This window comes from Danio aesculapii, chromosome 23 (genome assembly GCF_903798145.1).
Source record: "Danio aesculapii chromosome 23, fDanAes4.1, whole genome shotgun sequence".
NCBI lineage: Eukaryota > Metazoa > Chordata > Actinopteri > Cypriniformes > Danionidae > Danio > Danio aesculapii.
This window is the reverse complement of record NC_079457.1, coordinates 30,525,553-30,547,391: the sequence shown is the minus strand read 5'-3', so window position 1 is coordinate 30,547,391 and position 21,839 is coordinate 30,525,553. Positions and strand designations below refer to the sequence as shown.

General features: G+C 38.4%; 1 protein-coding gene across 1 annotated transcript in view; it reads right to left on the bottom strand.

The window, feature by feature from the left end:
• cacnb3a (calcium channel, voltage-dependent, beta 3a) overlaps positions 1 to 21,839 on the bottom strand; it is an 83,953-nt gene that overhangs the window by 9,253 nt on the left and 52,861 nt on the right. Inside the window, exons 6-13 of the mRNA XM_056449309.1 lie at positions 18,353 to 18,432; positions 18,052 to 18,071; positions 15,743 to 15,823; positions 15,599 to 15,657; positions 12,943 to 13,043; positions 12,503 to 12,654; positions 12,301 to 12,396; positions 8,384 to 8,554 (exon numbers count right to left, since the gene is read on the bottom strand). Coding sequence (XP_056305284.1) covers positions 8,384 to 8,554; positions 12,301 to 12,396; positions 12,503 to 12,654; positions 12,943 to 13,043; positions 15,599 to 15,657; positions 15,743 to 15,823; positions 18,052 to 18,071; positions 18,353 to 18,432 — 760 coding nt within the window. The remainder of the gene's footprint in view (positions 1 to 8,383; positions 8,555 to 12,300; positions 12,397 to 12,502; positions 12,655 to 12,942; positions 13,044 to 15,598; positions 15,658 to 15,742; positions 15,824 to 18,051; positions 18,072 to 18,352; positions 18,433 to 21,839) is intronic.

Genomic DNA, 21,839 nt, shown 5'->3' with positions numbered 1-21,839 from the left:
ATAACAGCAAATTAAGTGAAAAGTGTAGAGGGGTAAGTGCATAATACAACAGAAAAATTGGTCTTGTCAAATGGAACGTTTGCACTGCCATATGTACATTTGCACCATTTGACAGAAAACATTTAAAAAAGGAGTGAAATGGACAGCTAAAAAGTGCAGGAAAAGCATGTGGCTTCTGCGCTGAATATAATCCAGTTCAATTCTAACCTCCAATGTAAAGAATCTTAAGAAGAAGCTTTAAAAAGAAATTCCTACACCTTGAGATGTGCCATCAACACCCTATAACTATAGGTAAAGATATAGCCTACACCTGTGCAAACACATTTAAAATGCTACATTCTCAAATTCTAGAAACATTTCTCAAAACACTGCCAACACTTTGGCACATTTACTTTACAAACATTCCCTACTTTACAGACTGTCTACACCAGGGGTGTCCAAACTTGGTCCTGGTGGGCTGGTGTCTTTCAAAGTTTAGTTCCAACCAGAATCAGACACACCTGGGCTAGCTAATCGAGCTCTTACTAAGCTTTTTAGAAACATCCTTGCAGGTGTACTGAGGCAAGTTGGAGCTAAAATGTGCAGGAAACCGGCCCTCCAGGACCGAGTTTGGACACCCCTGGTCTACGCCTTTAGGAACATTGCCTATACCTTAGGATAGGCTTATATCTTAAGGACTAAATTAAAATTTATAAACACTACCCACACCTTTACAAATACTGTCTGCCGCTAGGGTAAAGCTGCCTACCTTCAAAATTGTTGCCTATAGCTTGAAACATGTAGCCTCTCAAACACTGCCTATACATTTTGGAAAAACTGGCTACAACATCTACATGCTACTAGCTTCAACACACTTACCTGTAGGTTCCAACTAAACCTGAAGGTCACAAATATTTTGATCTGGAGTGTTTAATTAGGGCTAAAGCTAAACTGTGCAGAGCTGTAGCCCTCCTGGTGTTTGACACGTGTTATAATATGACTAGTAAGAGCTGGTTTAGCTGTGTCTAATTGTTTTTGAAGCTAAACAGGTTGCCCTCCAGGACCAAATTTGGGTACCCCTGGCTATTTACACCATAAGAAACAATGCCTACACTTACGATACAATGCCCAAAGATTCATGAACATTGTTCATGTCTTTACAATTTCCAAGTTTAGAAAAATTCCCTACAAATCTAGAAACATTGTCTACACCAGGGGTCAAAAATCTCAGGCCTGGAGGGCTGGTGTCCCTGGAGAGCTCCAACTTGGCTCAACACACCTGCCTCGAAGTTTCAAGTATACCTAGTGAGACATTGATTAGGTTGTTATGGTGTGTTTTATTAGAGTTGGACCTAAACTCTGCAAGACACTGGGACTCAAAGAACAAGTTTGGTGCACATATACAAACACTGCCTCCACTTTTACAAAAACTGTCTACAGCACAGGTCTCAAATTCAACACCTGGAGGGCTGCACCTCTGCACAGTTTTGCTCCAACCCTAATCACAGCTGATTCAACTAATCAAGGTGTTCAAGACTACTAAACACTACTAGATCAGCTGTGTTTGATTGGAGCAAAACTGTGCAGAGCTGCAGTCCTCCAGGAATTGAGTTTGTGCCGATGTCCTGCAGAGTTTATCTCCAAATAGCCTAAACACATGTATCTGGAATCTTCTTGTACAGGGGTGTTAAACTGCAGCTCTGCAGAGTTTAGTTCCAACCCTGCTTAAACACACTTACCTCTAGGTTCCAAATAAAGCCAAGGTCACACTGGGTTTTCGCCCTGTAGACTTCAATTCATATGCATGCAAACTCGACAGACCATAAACGCAAGCTCATGCGACAAGGTTGGCATGTTGCTGCGTTGCAAAGTTCAAGCTTGATGAACTCTGATCTGCGAAATCGCCTTTCTGTACAAAAATTCCAAATATGGACCTATCTGTCTCTTTTTAATGTCTAATCAACTTGTTAAACCCAGCCCTTTTTTGCAGTGCTGTATGACAGAATTTTGCAAGCTCAAACTCTAGTGTGACCGCAGCAATAATCTGAAGCACTCAATAAGTTTGATCAGCTGTGTTTTTATTAGGATTAAAGTTAAACTGCGCAAAGTTGTAGCCCTCTAAGATCTAAGTTGACACGTGTTCTATTGTTTTAGGTCTGTCAAATTGGGGTTGGAGCTAAACAGGACAGCAGCCCTCCAGGACTAAGTTTGGGTTACAACTTTACAAAGACTGTCTATTTACACCTTAAGAACTGTCTAGATCTTTACAATGTCTTTAGAACCATTGCTTACATCTTGAGGCATACATTCGACATCCTCTCAAACACTGCCCATACTTTTGGAAAAGCTGCCTACACTAACATCTACATCCTGACAAACGCTACAAATTTGCAACAGCTGTGTACAACTTTAGAAATGCAACTAAAAACTTTAGAAATTCTGCCTAGACCTTTACATAAACTATCTACACCTTAACAACCACTGCCTACACCTTAAGATGTAATGCCCACAGATTTACGAACACTGTCCACACCTTTACAAACAACTATGAAAAGGCTGCATACCACTCTAGAAACATTGCCTACATCTTTACATATGCTGTCTACAGCTTGAGAGAAGTTCCTCTAACTGCACCTTTAGAAACATTGTCTACATGTCTACAAACACTGCACACACTTACATTTTCTCAGCTTGAAAAATACTGTCTAAAGGGCCATTCACATACCACATCTAAAAGCATGTGGAAAGCACAAGCATACCTCTTCCATTTTGAATGAAATTTGCGCTTACATTCCTTTTGTTGTCTGTCATTGCTAGGAGACCATCAACCATTTCCTCAGATGATGATAAACTATCAAAACATTGCTGCAGCTCTGATACAATATTTATTCAAGGAGAAAAACAAAAGCACTGCATTGTGTAGGGACTATGTTTGTCTGAAGTAATTAGTCTATCAAAATTTGTATATGCCATACAAAGTATGAGGCTGATCGGTCAGTTCTTGTCATGTGACTCGCAGTGCACTAGCAGCATTCTGAAAAGTTGAAATGATTTCAACTAGGTGTGCCTGGAAAACGTGAGCACTTCCCACCCCTTACGCATCACTCCCAATGTGCACATGCAAGCCATGGCCTCCATTGGAAATATCGAACTTGCGCGCAAAAGATGCGATGTGAACAGCACCTAAAGATGAAAAAAGAGCTGCTTAACTTCAGAACCAATGCAAACACCTTGAGGCATACAGCCTACAGCACCCTCTCAAACATTGCTTACTCTATATCTTTGGAAAACTGACTACACTTTGAGATGTGCTGTGTCCACCCCATCAATTCTGACTACACCTCTAGAAGCACTGTCTACTCCTTTACAAATGCTACTTCACCCTAAGACATCCTGCCTTCATCTTGACAAATGCTGCCTTCACCTATACAAACACTGCCTAAGTTTTAGAAACACTGCTTACATCTAAAACAGCTTTAGAAACGCTATCAACAAAATTAGATTTGTTGCATACAGTGCATCATGAAAGTATTCATAGCACTTCAGTTATTCCACAATTTATTTCCTCAAAATTCTACACATGAAACCCCATCATGACAATGTGAAAAAAGATTTTTTGAAATAGTTGCAAATTTATTACAAATAAAAAACCTGAAAAGACACATGTACATAAGTATTCTCAGCCTTTGCCATGAAGCTCTAAATTGAGCTCAGGTACATTCTGTTTCCACTGATCATTCTTGAGATGTTTCAGCAGCTTAATTGGAGTTCATCTGTGGGAAATACAGTTAATTGGACATGATTTGAAAAGGCATACACCTGTCTATATAAGGTCCCAGGGTTGACAGTGCATGTCAAAGCACAAACCAAGCAAAGGAAGACAAAGGAATTGTTTATAGACCTCCGAGACAGGATTGTCTTGAGGCACAAGGCTAAAGAAGGTTACAGAAAAATTTTTGCTGCTCTGAAAGTTCCAATGAGCACAGTGGCCTCCATCATCCGTCAGTGAAAGATGTTTGGAATCACCAGGACTCTTCCTTGAGCTGGCCGGCCATCTAAGCTGAGTGATCGGGGGAGAAGGGCCTTAGTCAGGGAGGTGATCAATAACCCGATCGTCACTCTGTCTGAGCTCCAGCATTCTACTGTGGAGAGAGGAGAACCTCACAGAAAGACAACCATCTGTGCAGCAATCCACCAATCAGGCCTGTGTGGTAGAGTGGCCAGACGGAAGCCACTCCCTGCCTGGAATTTGCCAAAAGGCATCTGAAGGACTCTCAGACCATAAGAAACTAAATTCTCAGGTCTGATGAGACTAAAATTGAATGTAAGGCGTTACAGTTTTTGTGAAAACCAGGCATCGCTCATCATCAGGCTAATACCATCCCTACAGTGAAGCATGGTGGTGGCAGCATCATGCTGTGGGGATGTTTTTCAGCACCAGGAACTGGAAGACTAGTCAGGATAGAGGGAAAGATGAATGCAGCAATGTACAGAGACATCCTGAAGCACACCGCCAAAATATTAATGCAGTGGCTTCACAACAACTTGGTAAATGTCCTTGAGCAGCCCAGCCAGAGCCCAGACCTGAATCCTATTGAACATCTGAGAGATCTGAAAATGGCTGTACACCGTCGCTTCCCATCTAACTTGATAGAGCTTGAGAGGGATTGCAAAGAGGAATGGGCAAAAATTCCCAAAGACAGGTGTGCCAAGCTTGTGGCATCATATTCAAAAAGACTTGAGGCTGTTATTGCTGCCAAAAGTGCATCAATAAAGTATTGAGCAAAGGCTGAGAATACTTCTGTACATGTGATTTTTCAGCTTTTTTATTTTTAATAAATTTGCAACAATTTCAAAAACTCTTTTTTCATATTGTCATTATGGGGTATTGTGTGTAGAATGTTGAGGAAATTACATTTAATCCATTTTAGGAATAAGGCTGTAACATAAAAAAATGTTGAAAAAGTGAAGCGCTATGAACACTTTCGGGATGCACTTTACACATTAAATATAATTGATCTACCTCTTTACAAATGATTGCTATCCCTGAAAAGAATAATTCATCCAAAAATGAAAAGTTTCTTTTTTGTGTTTAACACAAAGGAAGATATGTTGGAAAGCAGCAGCTATTGACTTTCATAGTGTTCTTTGTTCCTACTATGGATGTCATAGGCTGCTGGTTTTCAACATTCTTCAGAATATCTTGTTTTGTGTTCAACAGAAAAAATGTATTTTTAAAAATTGTAGAACTTCTCGAGGATGAGAAGATTCTTGTTTCTTCATTTTTGGGTGAACTATAACCCTGTAAGACCTACAGCCCAAACCCTCAATTGAGGGGTTTTCTTGAACATTCAGATTCATCTTATGGCTTGTATAATTTCAGGTTTGCAAATGGAATTAACACATAAAAACTATGAATGGGCTCACCAACAACAGCATAACAAAATCATATATTTCCATATATGATTTTTAGGTGCTTTTCCAATAGAGATACCAGATGTTATTTCCATTTGGAGAGGTTAAAGGAATTGGAGGATGTAAAGAATTATCAGGAAGGGCTCTTGAATTACCGTCTGAATGCAAAAGGCAGATTAACCATCCCAACCTACTCACCGCAGGTTTGTAAGTGCTCATTCAATTAATTCCTGTGTTTCAGAGAACTGCAAAGATGTCAGGCATGAATGAAACACAGAACAGACAGATTGAGACTTACAACATGTCAGCATTACAAGCATCTGTGGACCCAAGACATTGACAAAGAGTGACAATATGGAGCACAGGGAAGGACATAACAGACAAACTTTATGGCCACTTTCAGGTTGGGAATTTCTTTCTTTTTTTGGTTTTGTTGTTTGACTAACATTGTTCAATTTAAAGTAGCTCTGACTAATTAGTGTTTCTATTAAATGATTACAAAAAGGACAGAGATATTTTAATGTACTGTGCAGGGAGCTCCAAAAGTCCCCAAAATATTAATATTTGCAAATTTAAGTTAAATAGTGCTTTTCTTCTATGAAACTAAAAATGATTCCATAAAATCCCATACATCTATGGTTTTACGGTCAGCGGTGTAATTTAAATACATTAGAATGGATTTTGAATTAGGTGAATGCAGACATCACACACATACTGTATCAGATTATTTCTCAAAGCTGAAATGTCATCCATATTCTGAAGGATAATGTTTAGCACAGTCTCTGGACTACTTTCCTGGCTGATCGATGAAGACACATACTGTACTACATCTGGTTCCTTCTTGTCTAACTAGGTCAGTGCATATGAGACTGCAAACCGTGTTCCTTTTAAAGAATGTAGTCATCTGCATTTTTAAATTAAGAATGGTGATGTATTTTGGTGGAAATTGGAATTTAATTTACCAATAAGTTTCCTTAGACATACTGTAATTACTAGAGTTGGGTATTGTGTGAATTTAGTTTTGATTCAGATTTAGATTTCTTTGCAATTCTTATTGGTTGCCAGCTTCCAAAGTTTCCAATAGTTGGATTTAAATATTAACAAAAAGTTAATACAAGTCTGCATAAAAACTGAGGACCTATTCAAAAGTGCAGATTTTCTTTTTATTAATGTTTAATACACAACACTTGTTGGCTGCAAGACTTTATTTTGATGGTCCATTTGGGTATTAGTAGACTGTCTGCTTAATATCTGTTGATACTGCTGCTAAACAGACATTTAACTGACTATAAGAAACTCAGCAAGTACATGTCAACTTACACTTACTCCAACCAAACAGTCTACTTATAATCTAATGAGAATTAGTTGGCATGTAGATGCAACGTAACTTAAATTTAACAAATGGACCATGAAAATAAAGTGTGACCAAAATGTAAAAAAGTGCATGTGTGGAGTAATAAATTCATTTTAACTTGGTTTTTCCTGAAAGCTAAGAGCAACAAATGAAATTCAAGTTTTTTTTATTAGATACAAAGTGTTTAGATTTATAGGATAGGCCCTTACAGACATGTAAAAAATATATACAGTCACCGGCAACTTTATTAGGTGCACCTGTCCAACTGCTCATTAACGCACATTTCTAAACAGCCAATCACATGGCAGCAGCTCAGGGCATTTAGGCATGTAGACATGGCCAAGATGATCTGCTGCAGATCAAACTGAGCATCAGAATGGAGAACAAAGACGATTTAAGTGACTTTGAACGTGGCATGGTTGCTGATGCCAGACGGGCTGGTCTGAGTATTTCAGAAACTGCTGATCTACTGGGATTTTCACGCACAACCATCTCTTGGGTTTACAGAGAATGGTCCAAAAAAGAGAAAATATCCAGTGAGCCGCAGTTCTGTGGGTGCAAATGCCTTGTTGATGCCAGAGGTCAGATGAGAATGGTCAGACTGGGTCCAACTGATGGGTGCCACTCCTGTTAGCTAAGAACAGGAAACTGAGGCTACAATTCACACAGGCTCACCAAAATTGGACAATAGAAGATTGGAAAAATCGTTGCCTGGTCTGATGAGTCTTGATTTCTCTTGCAGTTCAGGTTGATGGTGGTGGTGTAATGGTGTGGGGGATATTTTCTTTGCACGATTCTATCATGTCAATATAGACCAAAATCTCTGAGGAATATTTCCAGTACTTTGTAGAATCTATGAAACAAAGGATTGAGGCAGTTCTGAAGACACAAGAGGGTCCAACCCAGTATTAGTAAGGTGTATTTAATAAGGTGGCCGGTGAATGTACATAGGAATTAAAATTTTAAAACATTTATAACATTTTTGCAATTTAAATTTTACAATCCAAGTATTATGCACTTCCTAACCTTAAGCATCTGATTACAGAATTAAAATAGATTTTATATTTCCATTTAATTTCCCAGCAGACACAACATCATAAGACATTAATATTAAGTTAGATTTAGGTCATCAGCATCTAAGGACAATGTTATTTTGACGACCAATAAAGACATGAAATGCTGTTGATTTTAGGTTGTATTGAAAAGTGACCAAAATCCAACATCAAGCCAACATCTTAAACCAACGTCATATTGATGTCAAATACGGACATTTATTCGTCAGGTATGGCAACCAAAATGACACAACGTCAAGCTTTAACATCATTAGATGTTGATATTTTGTTGTTTTTAAGTTGCGTTGGAAAGTAACCAAAATGCAATGTCTGTCTGAGGTTGGACATTGATGCTGGCCTTATGTTGGGTTCTGACGCCAACCCGATTTTCATTTCCAAACAAAATGCAACGTACCATGACATTGGGGTACAACGTCAATCTGACATCATGTTGAGGTGCTGTGTCTGCTGGGTGTTAACTGAACATCTCGAGAGCCAAAGAACAAACATATAGTCCTCTTCTTAATCTTAATCTATAAATAAAGCACAAACACACTCCACCTTACCAGTATTTCCACCTTACCTGTAGACTGGAGATTGCAGAGGGTGGGGTCATCAAATTTTGCTCCAATAGCGGGTTGAGAGGGGTGGTGCCTGGCAGATGAGTGGCACGCCAGTAAACCTCCAAATATTCAGCCAGGTGTTCGCAGGCGTCCTCCAACTGATTCTCATCCAAAATGACATCAAACATCTCCTGATGGGGAGACAGGGTGGAGGAGAAGATGACATGCGGGGGATGGAATTAGAAGATATTATATAAAATATCTTGTGATGATGGTCAGGTGATGGGAGTTGATGTTGAGCGACAGGTAGGATAATGGCTCTATGGAACAACATGCAACATGACTTTTGTCAGAATGTGATTTGGAAAAGCAAGCGTCTACATCACTAGAATTGTAGCAAGGCCAGTGCAAACAGGTTGGTTCAGTATAGAACTAAGCAAACATTTGAATAGCAGTCAATCAAGTGAGAATGGAGAACGAGCATTTAAAATTACAACAGTTGACTTACAATGTTAGACTCATATTTACACAGAATAAAAAAAAAACATGTATTCAGACAGATTTGCCCTAAATAAGATTTCCTTGCAAAATGTAGTTTCTATTCCTGCAATCTTTACTTCACTAATGCAGAGTTCACACTGCATGTTTTTCTATGGTCACAGTTGTTTTCACACTGCATGACTATCTGGGGTGGCATTCAGTTTCTGCTGTGCTCACATTACACACTGATTGGCAACGGGAGGTTTAAAAATGTGCGGTGTTCAAAGGTTATATAGAGGAAGAATAGCTAAATGATGATACACATTCACCAGCCACTTTACTATGTACACCTGTTCAACTGTTCATTAAGCCAATATCTAATCAGCCAATTTAATTATTAAATCAGAGCATTTAGAGGTGGTCAAAAAGTTGATGATGTGCTGAATCTTAAACCTTTAGGTTGTGCGTGGGCTCTTAGAAGCCTTAGAGTCCTAACTATCCCTCCCTTAGCCAAAATGTTCTCACTGCAGTCTGTAATCACGATGATTTACTGGAGCAGGTCCAATACGTAGTAGATATTGTACCACCCACCAAGGTAACGTCCATCCTACTGTGACGGTTGGATTTAGGGTAGGGGCATGTGTAGGTGATCTACCATAACGTAGTGAACCTGGTCCAGTACGTCATCAAGATGTGGGCTGCAGCGAGTAATGTCTCACCTTAGCGACACCCCTGCCCTCAAGTATCAAGCAAGTCAAGTCACTGCTTATTTCAAGAAGAGGGAATCTCAAGTCTTTGCATTCTCAGCCAATTAAATAATTAAATCAGAGCATGTGGAGGTGGTCAAAAAGTTGATGATGTGCTGAAAACTTAAACCTTTAGGAGGATGTTCTCACTGCAGTCTGTAATCACAATGACGTGATCTAATACATAGTGTTGTATATAGTACATAGTGAATAAATAGTCGACATTGTACTGCCCACTAAGGTAGCGCCCATACTACTGTGATGGTTGGGTTTAGGGTAGGGGGAGGTGTCGACAATCGTCCATTACGTAGTGAACCTGGTCCAGTACATCATCAAGCAGCAGGCTGCAGCGAGTACTGTCTCCACTTGGCAGTGCCTCTGCCTTCAAGTATCAAGCAATTCAAGTCACTGCTTATTTAAAGTTAGGGAAGTCCCAAGTCTTTGCATTCAAGTCTCCAGTTAAGTCCTGAGTCAAGACAAACAAGTCCACAAATCCCAAGTCTTTAATCAAATTTGGGACTCAAGTCTGAGCCAAGTTCCAGGTCATTGACTCAAGTCCACACTACGGTGGCCGGGAAGTGCAAAACAATATTAGAAAGTGTGAAACACTTTTATAAAGCTCGAGACAAATATACATTTTGAAAAACGTTTTTACCTATCATAAGACACAATTACACAGGAAAAACACTTTTACAAGTCCCGAAACAAATTTACAATTACAGATTCCTTACGGAAAGGGAATGTACCACACAGCGGAGGGGATGTGGAATGTACTACACACCGGAAAATATCAGCTCGTGTGTGACTTTGTAGACACAGGTTAACATGAGTCTACAACTATAAAGATCATGGTTTGACCGACTGCGTTAAAACATATTAGAGCTATTCTGAGAAAATATCAGAGTGAGAGTATGTAGAAACATGTAAACGCAAGAACATTGAAAAAATCAAAGCACGGCATTTGTTGACTGATAAAGATATCAAAACCAACATCAACTTGTGTGTAGTCCTGGATAGTTCAGTTAGATCGGTCGATTGATACTCGCGCTGAACCTTTTGACTTGGGTTCAAATCCCTGTTGATGACATGTCAATTATAATTATTTCTTTACATTAATTTTAGTTATATACTTTTCTTCCACGCAAATATTAAAATCAATAATACTCATAATGACACTGACACCCAGTAATAGGAATCTTTATTTGGTATGTGCATGTTTTGTTGCTGTGAAAAAGTGACGAATCTGCCAATCTGCAAATGTGAATAGTTTACATCTGAAAAAGGGTCAACAGTTAACACGGACACCAGTTTAACCTGTAACACTGGCTTCAATCAGTTTACACCGTGTAGACTTGACATCATGTCCAAGATTACAGCCTACGAGTGGCCCTCGTTAAAATATTGAACACATTAATGCAGTATGTCTGGTGTTTCCATCTGGTCCGCATCTTTTATAAATTCCAAACACCGACCACACGTAAAGCAAAACCGTGTTAAGCTACTCATGTGTTTGCCACAAAACGGGCAAAACAACCTGCGACCGCAGTCCACCATCTTACACCATAAACTTTATTTACGCCATGTACTCCACAACACGAATTTCAGAATCAGAAAGAGCTTTATTGCCAGGTATGTTCACACATACGAGGAATTTGTTTTCGTGACAGAGCTTCTACAGTGCAACAGCATTACAGAGACAGGACAAAAAACAGATAATAAATATATAAAAAAAAAAAAAATAGAAGTAGTGAGTGCAAATATACAGATTGACAAGTGTATGTACATGTTTATTACTATATACAACGTTATATGTGCAGCTGTTATGTGCAAATTGGCATGTAAAGTGTGTTAAATAAGTGTATATGTGTATAAAAGTGTATGGCAAGTAGTGATGTTGGTTCCACAATTATTATCATCAATTTACCACGCTCACCACCAACGACAACACTTTTTCCCGCGTCACTCCCGGTGTGTGGTACTTTCCACGTCACTTCTGGTGTGTGGTACATTCCCTTTCCATAAGAAATCTGTAATCGTAAATTTGTTTTGGGACTGGTAAAAGTGTTTTGCGTCTTGTTAATTTTTTTCTGAAATGTAAATTTGTTTCGTCCTTGGTAAAATTCTTTTTCCTATGCAATTGTGTCTTATGATAGGTAAAAATGTTTTTCAAAATGTAAAAATTGGCTCGAGCTTTGTAAAAGTGTTTCACATTTTGTAATGTTGTTTTGCACTTCCTGGCCACTGTACCACACTCCTCTGCATGACAGTAAGTTCACTAAGCTCAAATGTCCTCCACAATCAACAGATCTCAATATAACATAGGAACTGGAAAATTCACATCATGGAACTGTGCGATACTATAATGTCATTATTGATCAAAATCTTTGTGAAATTCATCCTTCTACAATGTAATGCTCAAATGAAGGAAGTTCTGAAGTCAAGGGGAAGTCAAACCCAGTACTTGAAAGGTGTACCTAATAAAGCAGTTTGGATTAATGTATATTATATTAGTATTTGAGATTACAAGTACCAAGGCATATTCTATAATGTAATACTTTGGAAGCCCTAAAAAAAACTTCAGCTTATGCCTATGGAGCAATGGCAAAACTATCTAATTATCTTTCTGAAATGGATCCTGACAGCCTTGCCATACTAACACTAATGTTGAATCTAGTGAAATCTGAATAACTAAAAAGTGTAAAAGTACTTACAGGGGGACACTGAGTCAGTTTATCTGCGGCCATCATCTGAACATTGAGGTGTTTGCTCTGTGATTTACCCCTGGATTTTATCAACCGCTGTAGGACCTGCCAAAGCAGAGAAAGAATGAGTATCACAGAATGTAGGTTAGCTTTAATAATTAAGTACTTTGAGATATTCTTGAAAAGACTAGCAGCTTATTTCTTGCCTCACCTTTGGAGACGTGACCTTTACGTATACAATAATAGGTGCTAGAGAGGTTTTAGCTAATTGTGCTGGATGGTTAATGGTGTCTGCATCCAGAATCACAAGCTGAAGGGTTTTGGCCAACTCAAATATTCTCTCAATCTCACTCTGTACCTCCGCTGAGGGCACAAACAGACACACAAGATAAAGCCGGACAACATACAGATAGAAAATGTTTAATACATAATTTGTCAGATTGTTGTTCTAGTTTTTATTTTTTGCAACATTTTTTCTGGAAGATGCCCTCTCACAACCTCTGGTAACCAGTTTGATAATCATTTACGTTAGCAATAAAAAAAAAAAAATAAAAAAAAAACAATCATATAAGTGTGCAAGACCAGCAAATAGGGATTTTAGTTGAGCTTTTTTCAGTACAAAACTATGCCTTTATTATGTGATGTCCTCACCCAAACTGGTCCGTGTGTTTGACCTCTCCATGATGGGCCTCTTGTTGAGAACTGATCTCTTGGCCAATGAAAGGTCAGCAGTTACCCGGGTTATAGAAATCCTGTCAGCGTAACAATATATTAGTACACTTAAGTGGAGAGAGTTCACCCAAAATGAAGATTTGGTCATTATTTAGCCTTTGCGGGGGTCTTTTTTGAAAAATAATTTGTCTTATTTGTACTCACTGATACAGTAACATTAAATACAGACCATAATTCATAATTTAAATAATGATTAAGTATCTAATATGATGCATCCTGTATTATCATGTTTGCATGTCTAGTAAAAACAAACCTACAATTAATGTATTGTTTAATGAAAAGTCTAAATATTGTCTGATTGTCTTTATGCAAGAAGGCTGCAGTTCAATTCAATTTGCCCACAATAAGAATTATAATACATAAAAGCAAATGCTTACTTGGTTTGGTGTGATAACCAGTTAAGTGTTTAGCGCACCACTGTTAGATTTTTTTTTTGTCATAAAAATTCTTTAGTTTTGTTGCAAACACCGTACAATATAAAACTGAACATGCTGCATCACAGATAAGCAGCAGGACTCGGATTTCATTTATCAGTAAATGACAGGCCGATTCAGATGGTGCGCAGCCATTTCACAGCTTGCTGCATTACCCTCATTGAAAATAAACTAAACACTACAACTGTGTCTCATGTAAAACCACTCATCCTCAGCAGAGAGAAAAGCAAGACAAAAGTGAGGACCCCCCCTCTCCCCGATTTACATAGGAGGGAATAGGATTATTAATGAGAATCAAGGATACGGGGGGAGGGAGGCTGCGATTGAGAGAACGAGATGAACAGTACTACAGGGCTGGTCTGTCATAAATAAGTTTTAGGGAGCTGGTGATTGGTCAAGGAGGAAAAGTGAGGCTCCTGAACTTTTTTTAACAAGTTAACTCTATTAAAGTTGCCCCAACCCCGGTGATACCAGTATTACCAGTATTGTCAAACATTGATTAACCAGTGGGAAAATACATCACTATCAAAACCTTAATGCTTACAAAGCATACCTAGTCCTCTCTATTTTCTTTAAAATTTTATGTTTTTTTTTTTTTTAATTGGTATTGCAATGAATACCGCACAAAAAATACCTCAAGAGAAGGAAGCACATGAATTTTGTGAGTTTTCTCTAGATGATTTTTATTTCTCATAAATGTTCTTTTTTTTTGTAAATCAGAGTGAACTGTGGAACAGATAGTCTCATGAACATGTAGTTTTGCACAGAGACCAGCCAAAAAACAAACTATAGTTTACCCCAGTGTTAATTTTGACTAAAATTCCATTTTAGTTTTAGTCATATTTTAGTCATCTGAATCATTTTAGTTTTAGTCTAGTTTTAGTTAACTAAATTTCATAAGATTCTAGTTGACTAAATCTACTCTATATTTAGTTGACTAAAATATATTTGGTTAAATTTTCGTGTAATTTAATTAAAATATTGTAAACATTTATTTATACAAAATATTCTAACTTAAAATTAAATAAAACAGTCTCATTAAAATATGGAATATAGCTTGTCCATTGAAGACAGAAAAAAAATATATGCATATAGATATACATTGTTTATTTATACCATAAGTAATGTGTAAAATTACGTGTTGGCAAGAACAGTAACTACTGAAAATATAGGACTTTGCAATTATATAAACTTCTAGTCTTTTTAATCAGTCTGTTGAACAGATTTATGCAATAAAATTTTTGAAAGGGCTTGAAATCCATTTTGCAATGTCAGTCTATAGCAAGCTTTACTGTTGTAGTTGCTGTTGAAGTACATGGTGCTCAGCTGTATAGAGTAAATAAGTTGATACTTTTATTAGTCAACAAAAATGTCAGTATATTTTTATTATAGTTGACGTCATCATCATTTACTTTTTATTTAGTTTCAGTTGGTAGAAACTTGTTCGTCAACAAAATTAACACTGGTTTTCCCTTCAAGAAATGTTTTGTTTAACAGACATCTAATAGACATCTAAACATAGATGTCTTGGCTAAAACAAAGGCTCAATTTGGGCAGATAGTAAAAATATAATAGACGTCTAAAAAAATAGTAGTCATCCTGTGTAGTAGATGAACGCTCTATTTTTACCTAGTGTTGGACGTCTATTAGATTTTCACAGACACCTCAACTTTAGCCTTCTTTTAGCCAAAATGCCCATATTTAGATGTCTATTAGATTTCATTGAAACAAAAAATGCTGGCTTGGATACAGAGTTTAATAGGATCGATCTGTGATACTTTTGTGTGTTCTTTAAAAGCTCAACATCGGTTGCTAGCAAAAAAACATTTCTGCTAGACCGAATAATGACACCAGTTTCATTTTTGGGTGAAGCATGTCTATTAATAGTCAATAAAAATCACACCACCACCATATTTCAAACAATTTAAATATAGGTCTGTGTCTTGAATAAAACGATGGAATGGCTTAGAGAAAACATTAAATATAATCATAGTTTCATGGACTACTTTTGACATTTAAAAACCTTGTTTGAGGTTGGCAAACCCCTCCACAATTACTTTTCATAGTAAATGCATACGTGCGAGTAAAGAACAACAGAGCATTCATCATATCTTACAAGAAATGTGTCTTTTAAAACTCACCGTCCATCAAAGCGATGTTTGAGAAAGTCAAACAGAGCTTTCTGCATCATGTCTGTCACCTGTCAACAGACACGACAGATGAGAAAACATGTTTTAAAGAGCATTTCAGAGATGTGTACTGTATATATGATGTCTACCGCTCACCTCATATCCCTTCAGTGACGGTCCTACCAGAACCACAGGCCTCATGGACGGCACCACATCATATGGAGGAATGTGTTCAGTCTATTCGAGAAAGACAAGAGAATTAAAGTATCATGTATATACATAGTCAAATATAGTATAATTGACTTAAAGCACAGACAGGTTGATATAGTACATACTGCTGTTATTGTTAAAAATGTGTATTTTCTGAGACCGTAGTGTCAGATACTTTCCTACAGTTTACAAAATACAAGGCTATCACAGAGACGACTCAAAAAGTCCTTCCGAAAATTTATTTATCTCACAATTTTAAGTTTATATTTCTGAATTCTGGCTTTTTTTCTCACTGTTGAAGAAAAAAAAAGACCTCATGGTACATTTACAAAACCGTTGACAAAAAAATCTCTGATACAATTTTCACAAAATTACATTTTTGAAGTTTAGACAAAGGTTATAATGTAATTTTCAAACATTTCAAAAGTTTGGTTTTCGAAAGCACCCAAAATAACATTTATTTTGTAAACTAACAGTCAAACTGCATAAAGTTTTCAGTTTGTTGAAAATAGTCCTTCAGAACTGCCGTTTTTTTCTAAATGTGAATATTTTTTTGGTATTGTAGATGTTTTATGCATACTATTTTTTTTAAAACGGAGGTAACAAACACTTAATTCTAGTATTCACTACCATTCCAAAGTTTTGTGTTTGTAAGATTTTTCCCCTGATATTATCACTTTTATTCAGCAATAATGCATTAAGTAATTAAAAGTTATCATTTGATATGATAATAATTAAATATCTCCATGCATAAATATGTTTAGTCATAACTAATCATATGCATAAAAATATTAATAAAAATAATTTATTAGCACCACACACACATGCACATACATACATGCACACACACACTCATATATATATATAAATATATATATATAGATATATATACACATACATACACACACACACACACACACACACACACACACGCACGCACACACACACACACACACACGCACACCGGCCACTTTATTAGGTACACCTGTCCAACTGCTCGTTAACGCAAATTTCTAATCATTCAATCACATGGCAGCAACTTAATGCATTTAGGCACGTAGACATGATCAAGACAATCTGCTGCAGTTCAAACCGAGCATCAGAATGGGGAAAAAAGGTGATTTAAGTGATTTTGAACGTGGCATGGTTGTTGGTGCCAGATGGGCTGATTGAGTATTTCAGAAACTGCTGATCTACTGGGGTTTTCATGCACAATTATCTCTAGGGCTTACAGAGAGAATGGTCTGAAAAAGAGAAAATATCCAGTGTGTGGCAGTTCTGTGGGCGCAAATGCCTTGTTGATGCCAGAGGTCAGAGGAGAATGGCCAGACTGGTTTGAGCTAAAAAAGCAACAGTAACTCAAATAACCACTCTTTATAACCGAGGTATGCAGAAGAGCATCTCTGAACGCACAACACGCCCAACCTTGAGGCAGATGGGCTACAGCAGCAGAAGACCACACTGGGTGCCATTCCTGTCAGCTAAGAACAGGAAACTGAGGACACAATTCGCACAGGCTCACCAAAATTGGACAATAGAAGATTGGAAAAACGTTGCCTGGTCTGATGAGTCTTGATTTCTGCTGCGACATGAAACATGAAACATGAAAGCATGGATCCATCCTGCCTTGTATCAATGGTTCAGGCTGGTGGTGGTGTATTGGTGTGGGGGATATTTTCTTGGCACACTTTGGGCCCATTAATACCAACTGAGCATTGTGTCAATTGTCATCGAGTATTGTTGCTGACCATGTCCATCCCTTTATGACCACAGTGTACCCATCTTCTGATTGCTACTTCTAGCAGGATAAAGAGCAATTTCATAAAGCGTGAACCATCTCAGACTGGATTCTTGAACATGACAATGAGGTTACTGTACTCAAATGGCCTCCACAGTCACCAGCACCTTTGGGGTGTGGTGGAACGGGAGATTCGCATCATGGATGTGCAGCCGACAAATCTGCAGCAACTGTTTTGATGCTATCATGTCAACATGGACCAAAATCTCTGAGGAATATTTACAGTACCTTGTTGAATCTATGCCACAAAGGATTAAGGCAGTTCTGGAGGCAAAAGGGGGTCCAACCCGATACTAGTAAGGTGAACCTAATAAAGTGGCCAGTGAGTGTATATATGACAGAAATGCCAAAAGGAGTATCTTTTCAAAATCATTTGCTTTTCATTTGCTCAAGTGAATTAAATCCTGACTGACCAACTACAAAGATTTTAATACAAGAGCCATATCGTCACACCTACCTGCTTTAGCTTCTGTTTGGCTTTAGAAAATAAGAGAACACATCAGAATCAGCATTTAGAGGATTGCAGTAGAAGGATTCCTCATATTTTGACTGTAGTCTGAACTTTTACAAGCATTACCCTACTGTATTTGCCCGTGACAGAGCATGCATTACACTAAAAAAAGGAGGAACGAATGAGAAAGAAAAGCAAGGGAAGAACAAACTCACTGATCTTCAGTTCAGCCCTAGTGATATTTTGTTCATTTGAAGGCAGCATTTCCAGCCACACACATCCCCTGCAGAGGCCCTGTCATACTCACTCTCACCTGCAGATGGCGGTGTGGATCTCCAACCTCCTGAAACCATATCGCCCAGGCTTGAGGACGAGTTACCGCTTTTCCTGAAGAGACAAAAAACATCACAGTCACTGAGCAAATGACACTGCATGGTAAGTGCTCTGAATGTCACCAGAGTCATCATTGAATTATGTATTATTAACAACAAGAGGGTGAATAAATGATGACAGAATTAAAAATGTTTTAAAGTGAAACATCCCTTTAACTCACGTTAACAAAGATTATACTTTCACGAGTTCACACTTTCAGATCATGCCTGCCAACAATCCCGTTTTTTTAGGGAGTCTCCCGTATTACAGACCAATCTCCCGCAACCCTCCCGTTTTGTTATTTCCCCCTGAAAACTCACGTAATTTCAGCCCCCCTGTACAGTCTGTAACATACTCGGGTCGACAACTTTTGGCTCGTTTCCACTGATTGGTACGGTATGGTACGGTTCGGGTCGGTACGGGTCACCTTTATCAGGCTTGCGTTTCCACTACCAAGGGTACCCTTTTGGTGGGCGTGGTGTATGACAGAAAGTTTCAGTCGACGTCATTCTCGCTCGAGGAAATGTCTACAATAAAGCTGTACAGGTCATTCCCGTATCATATGAAAAGCACTTCTCACAAAACAGATGCTTCATACACATAAATACTTGTGTAGAAATGTTTATTACTAACTTTTCTATGAACATGAGTTGATTATAACTGCAGATCAATGACAGTGCGAAACAGCCTACTGTAACGTCTGTAATTATATTAAATAACTAAATAAATGAACATATATAAACACATACAGAACCTTACAGTCTCCGATATGTTACCAACTACAGAAGAACTACACAGAGCGGACATTTCGCCCGTATTTGAAGAGTTCACATTCAGCTGATAATCAATGAAGCGTATTTGGCATGCTGTCCTGGGAGAGAGCCCTGAGCTCGTAATATCCTCGAGCCCGGGGCTCCCTCCCGTTAGAAGGGCGAGAGGGGAGTTCGAGCTCAGGTAGGTCTCGAGAACTCCCCTGCTTGTCGCCGGGTTGTTTTTTGGTGATAATTTGGTTTAGTCGATTGGCTATGGTTTATGTTTTTGGACGGTAGGAATAAACCGGGGGACGCGGGGGAAACCCACGCGAACACGGGGAGAACAAGTAAACTCCGCATAGAAACCCGATAGGAGGTTGGACCAGCAGTGTTCTTGCTGTGAGGCAACAGTGCTAGCCACTGGGCCACCGTGTCGCCCTATCGGAAAAAGCGGGAGGAAGTAGGGGTGGAAGGGGGGGAAGCTTCAAAACTAAGATAGCTGTAGTGAAAAACTCTAGTTATTTATAATGCTTCCGTAATCATATAATGGGTCAGATTACAGAGCTAATGAGGAGCCAGCCGTGTTGATCATAAGCATGTGATCCTCTCGAAATTAGTTTATAAATAAACCACACTTAGGTTCAAAAACAACACAAAATATAGCCCACAGTCAGTGAAAACCTCTCATCTGTGTCTGTAATCTTCAGCAGCACATGTAGCCTCTGTTAGACAGTGATTCCATTATTCCCAGTTCATATTAGTCCAAAAGGTGAAGATAATAGTTAAACATGGCATTTTGTTCATGTTTGCAGAAAAATAATGTGCTCCTTTTTTTTCCGGCTTCTCCTTTGCTTTTCCGCGCTTCACTCTCGCGTTTGTCAGTGTCTGACAGGATCGGGTTTCAAAAGCACATCAATAATCAAGCGCAGGTTATTATCATCAGCTCAAGAAGTTTGTTATTTCAGATATAATGTTAGACACGCGCGAGCGCAAGGAAGAAAGCGAAACCTCTTGCGCCTCAGACTGGCTCGTAAAAAACTATGGGGCACAGGGTAAATCTACTCTTCTTCTTGGCTTTGTGGCTGTTTATCAAGACGACGACAAGGTTTGTTTGAGCCCGGGTCGACCATGGCTCGTTATTATATGTATATATAATTCCGTTTTGCTATCTTATGTCTTATCCCACAAAGTACGTGGAGAGATTCGCTATTTAGCAGCTGCCGGAAGTCAGTGATTTGAGTTACGATTTAAAAATGAGAAATATTTTTGTTAAAAAAACCACATTGATCTGCTTTATAAGACATGTAGCATTAATCCAGGGGTCTCAAAACGCTGGCCCATGGGCCATTTGAGCCCCCCACCCCCAGGAGTTTGAGACCCCTGCATTAACCCCTTGGTGGAGTCTAAGTTTCATGACAGATTTATGTGCTTTTAAAAGCTTTAAAAAAATGGCCACTATACAACACCATTATACGGAATGGAGGATTTACAGACAGGATACAATTTAAAACTACTCTGAATGTGTTCATCTGACAGAAGAAAGTCATATACACTAATGGCATTCAGGGTCAGTAAATTATGGGGCAATTTTCATTTTTGGGTGAACTATTCCTTTTACTAAGTCATCCTTTTTACATATGGTGATGACAAGTTTCCACAAGTTTTTATTCTTTTTAGATTCACACAGTAATGTGATTTCACTCTTTTTTTTTCTTTTGAAAGTGTTTGTGATTTTTTTCCCCATAAGCTAAATCTTTCTTACAGGCAGAAGTTCACACTGCTTATGCAATCATATTGCTAGCACTTTTTGAATACATTTTTATTACTGCAGGTTCATAATCAGTATGTTATCTACAGCTGCAACTACGAATCGATTAAAATCGATTACTCCCCCAACGAATTTCATAATCGATTCGCCGTGTCGCGCAACGTGGAGATGTTTTATTATTAAAAAAACTTTAATTGAGCGCGGAGCGGTGTGCCTCTCTTGTGCACTGATACCAGCAGAGTTCGGTGCCTCATAGACAGGGCGGAGAAAAAATGATCGGAAGTAACGTTAAAGGAAAGATATATGGTGAAGACAGAGAAATCAGTGCGACCCTAGTCATCCAAGGTGTGGGAGCATTTCACACTAAATAAACAAAAAAAGTGTGTTTACGGCCAAATATGCAAAAGTGATGACGGGAGCACCACGGCAATGATAAAGCACCTGAAACTCAAACCTGTTGGGAGTCTTTGATGAGGAGAAAGGGAGGAAAAGCAGGATTAATCACTACAGAATCCTACTCTTGTTCCATTTTGAAGTGAGAAACATAATGTCCCTGGTGCTGATGTTTACTTGTTACTCAGCTTTGGCGCATTGGCTGGCACTGAGCCAGAGAAAGACGTGTCATATTATCACAATTATTTAGTGTTTTTAATCACCCAATGCTTATTTTATGTTTTAGACATGTAAATACACACAAGTACTAGTAAAACAATCCATGTAGAGTTTGTAAAACACACAAGACAGTCAATGGAAGTCGAACAATCCAATCCATATAATTTGCTGATGTGTATTATTTATATCACTTAGTGAAAGTAACAATAAAATTCAGTCTATTCCTCTCCCAGCTGGCCAGCCACTTGCTTGCATGTATGTTGGGAGTAACTGATGAATTTATGTGCTGA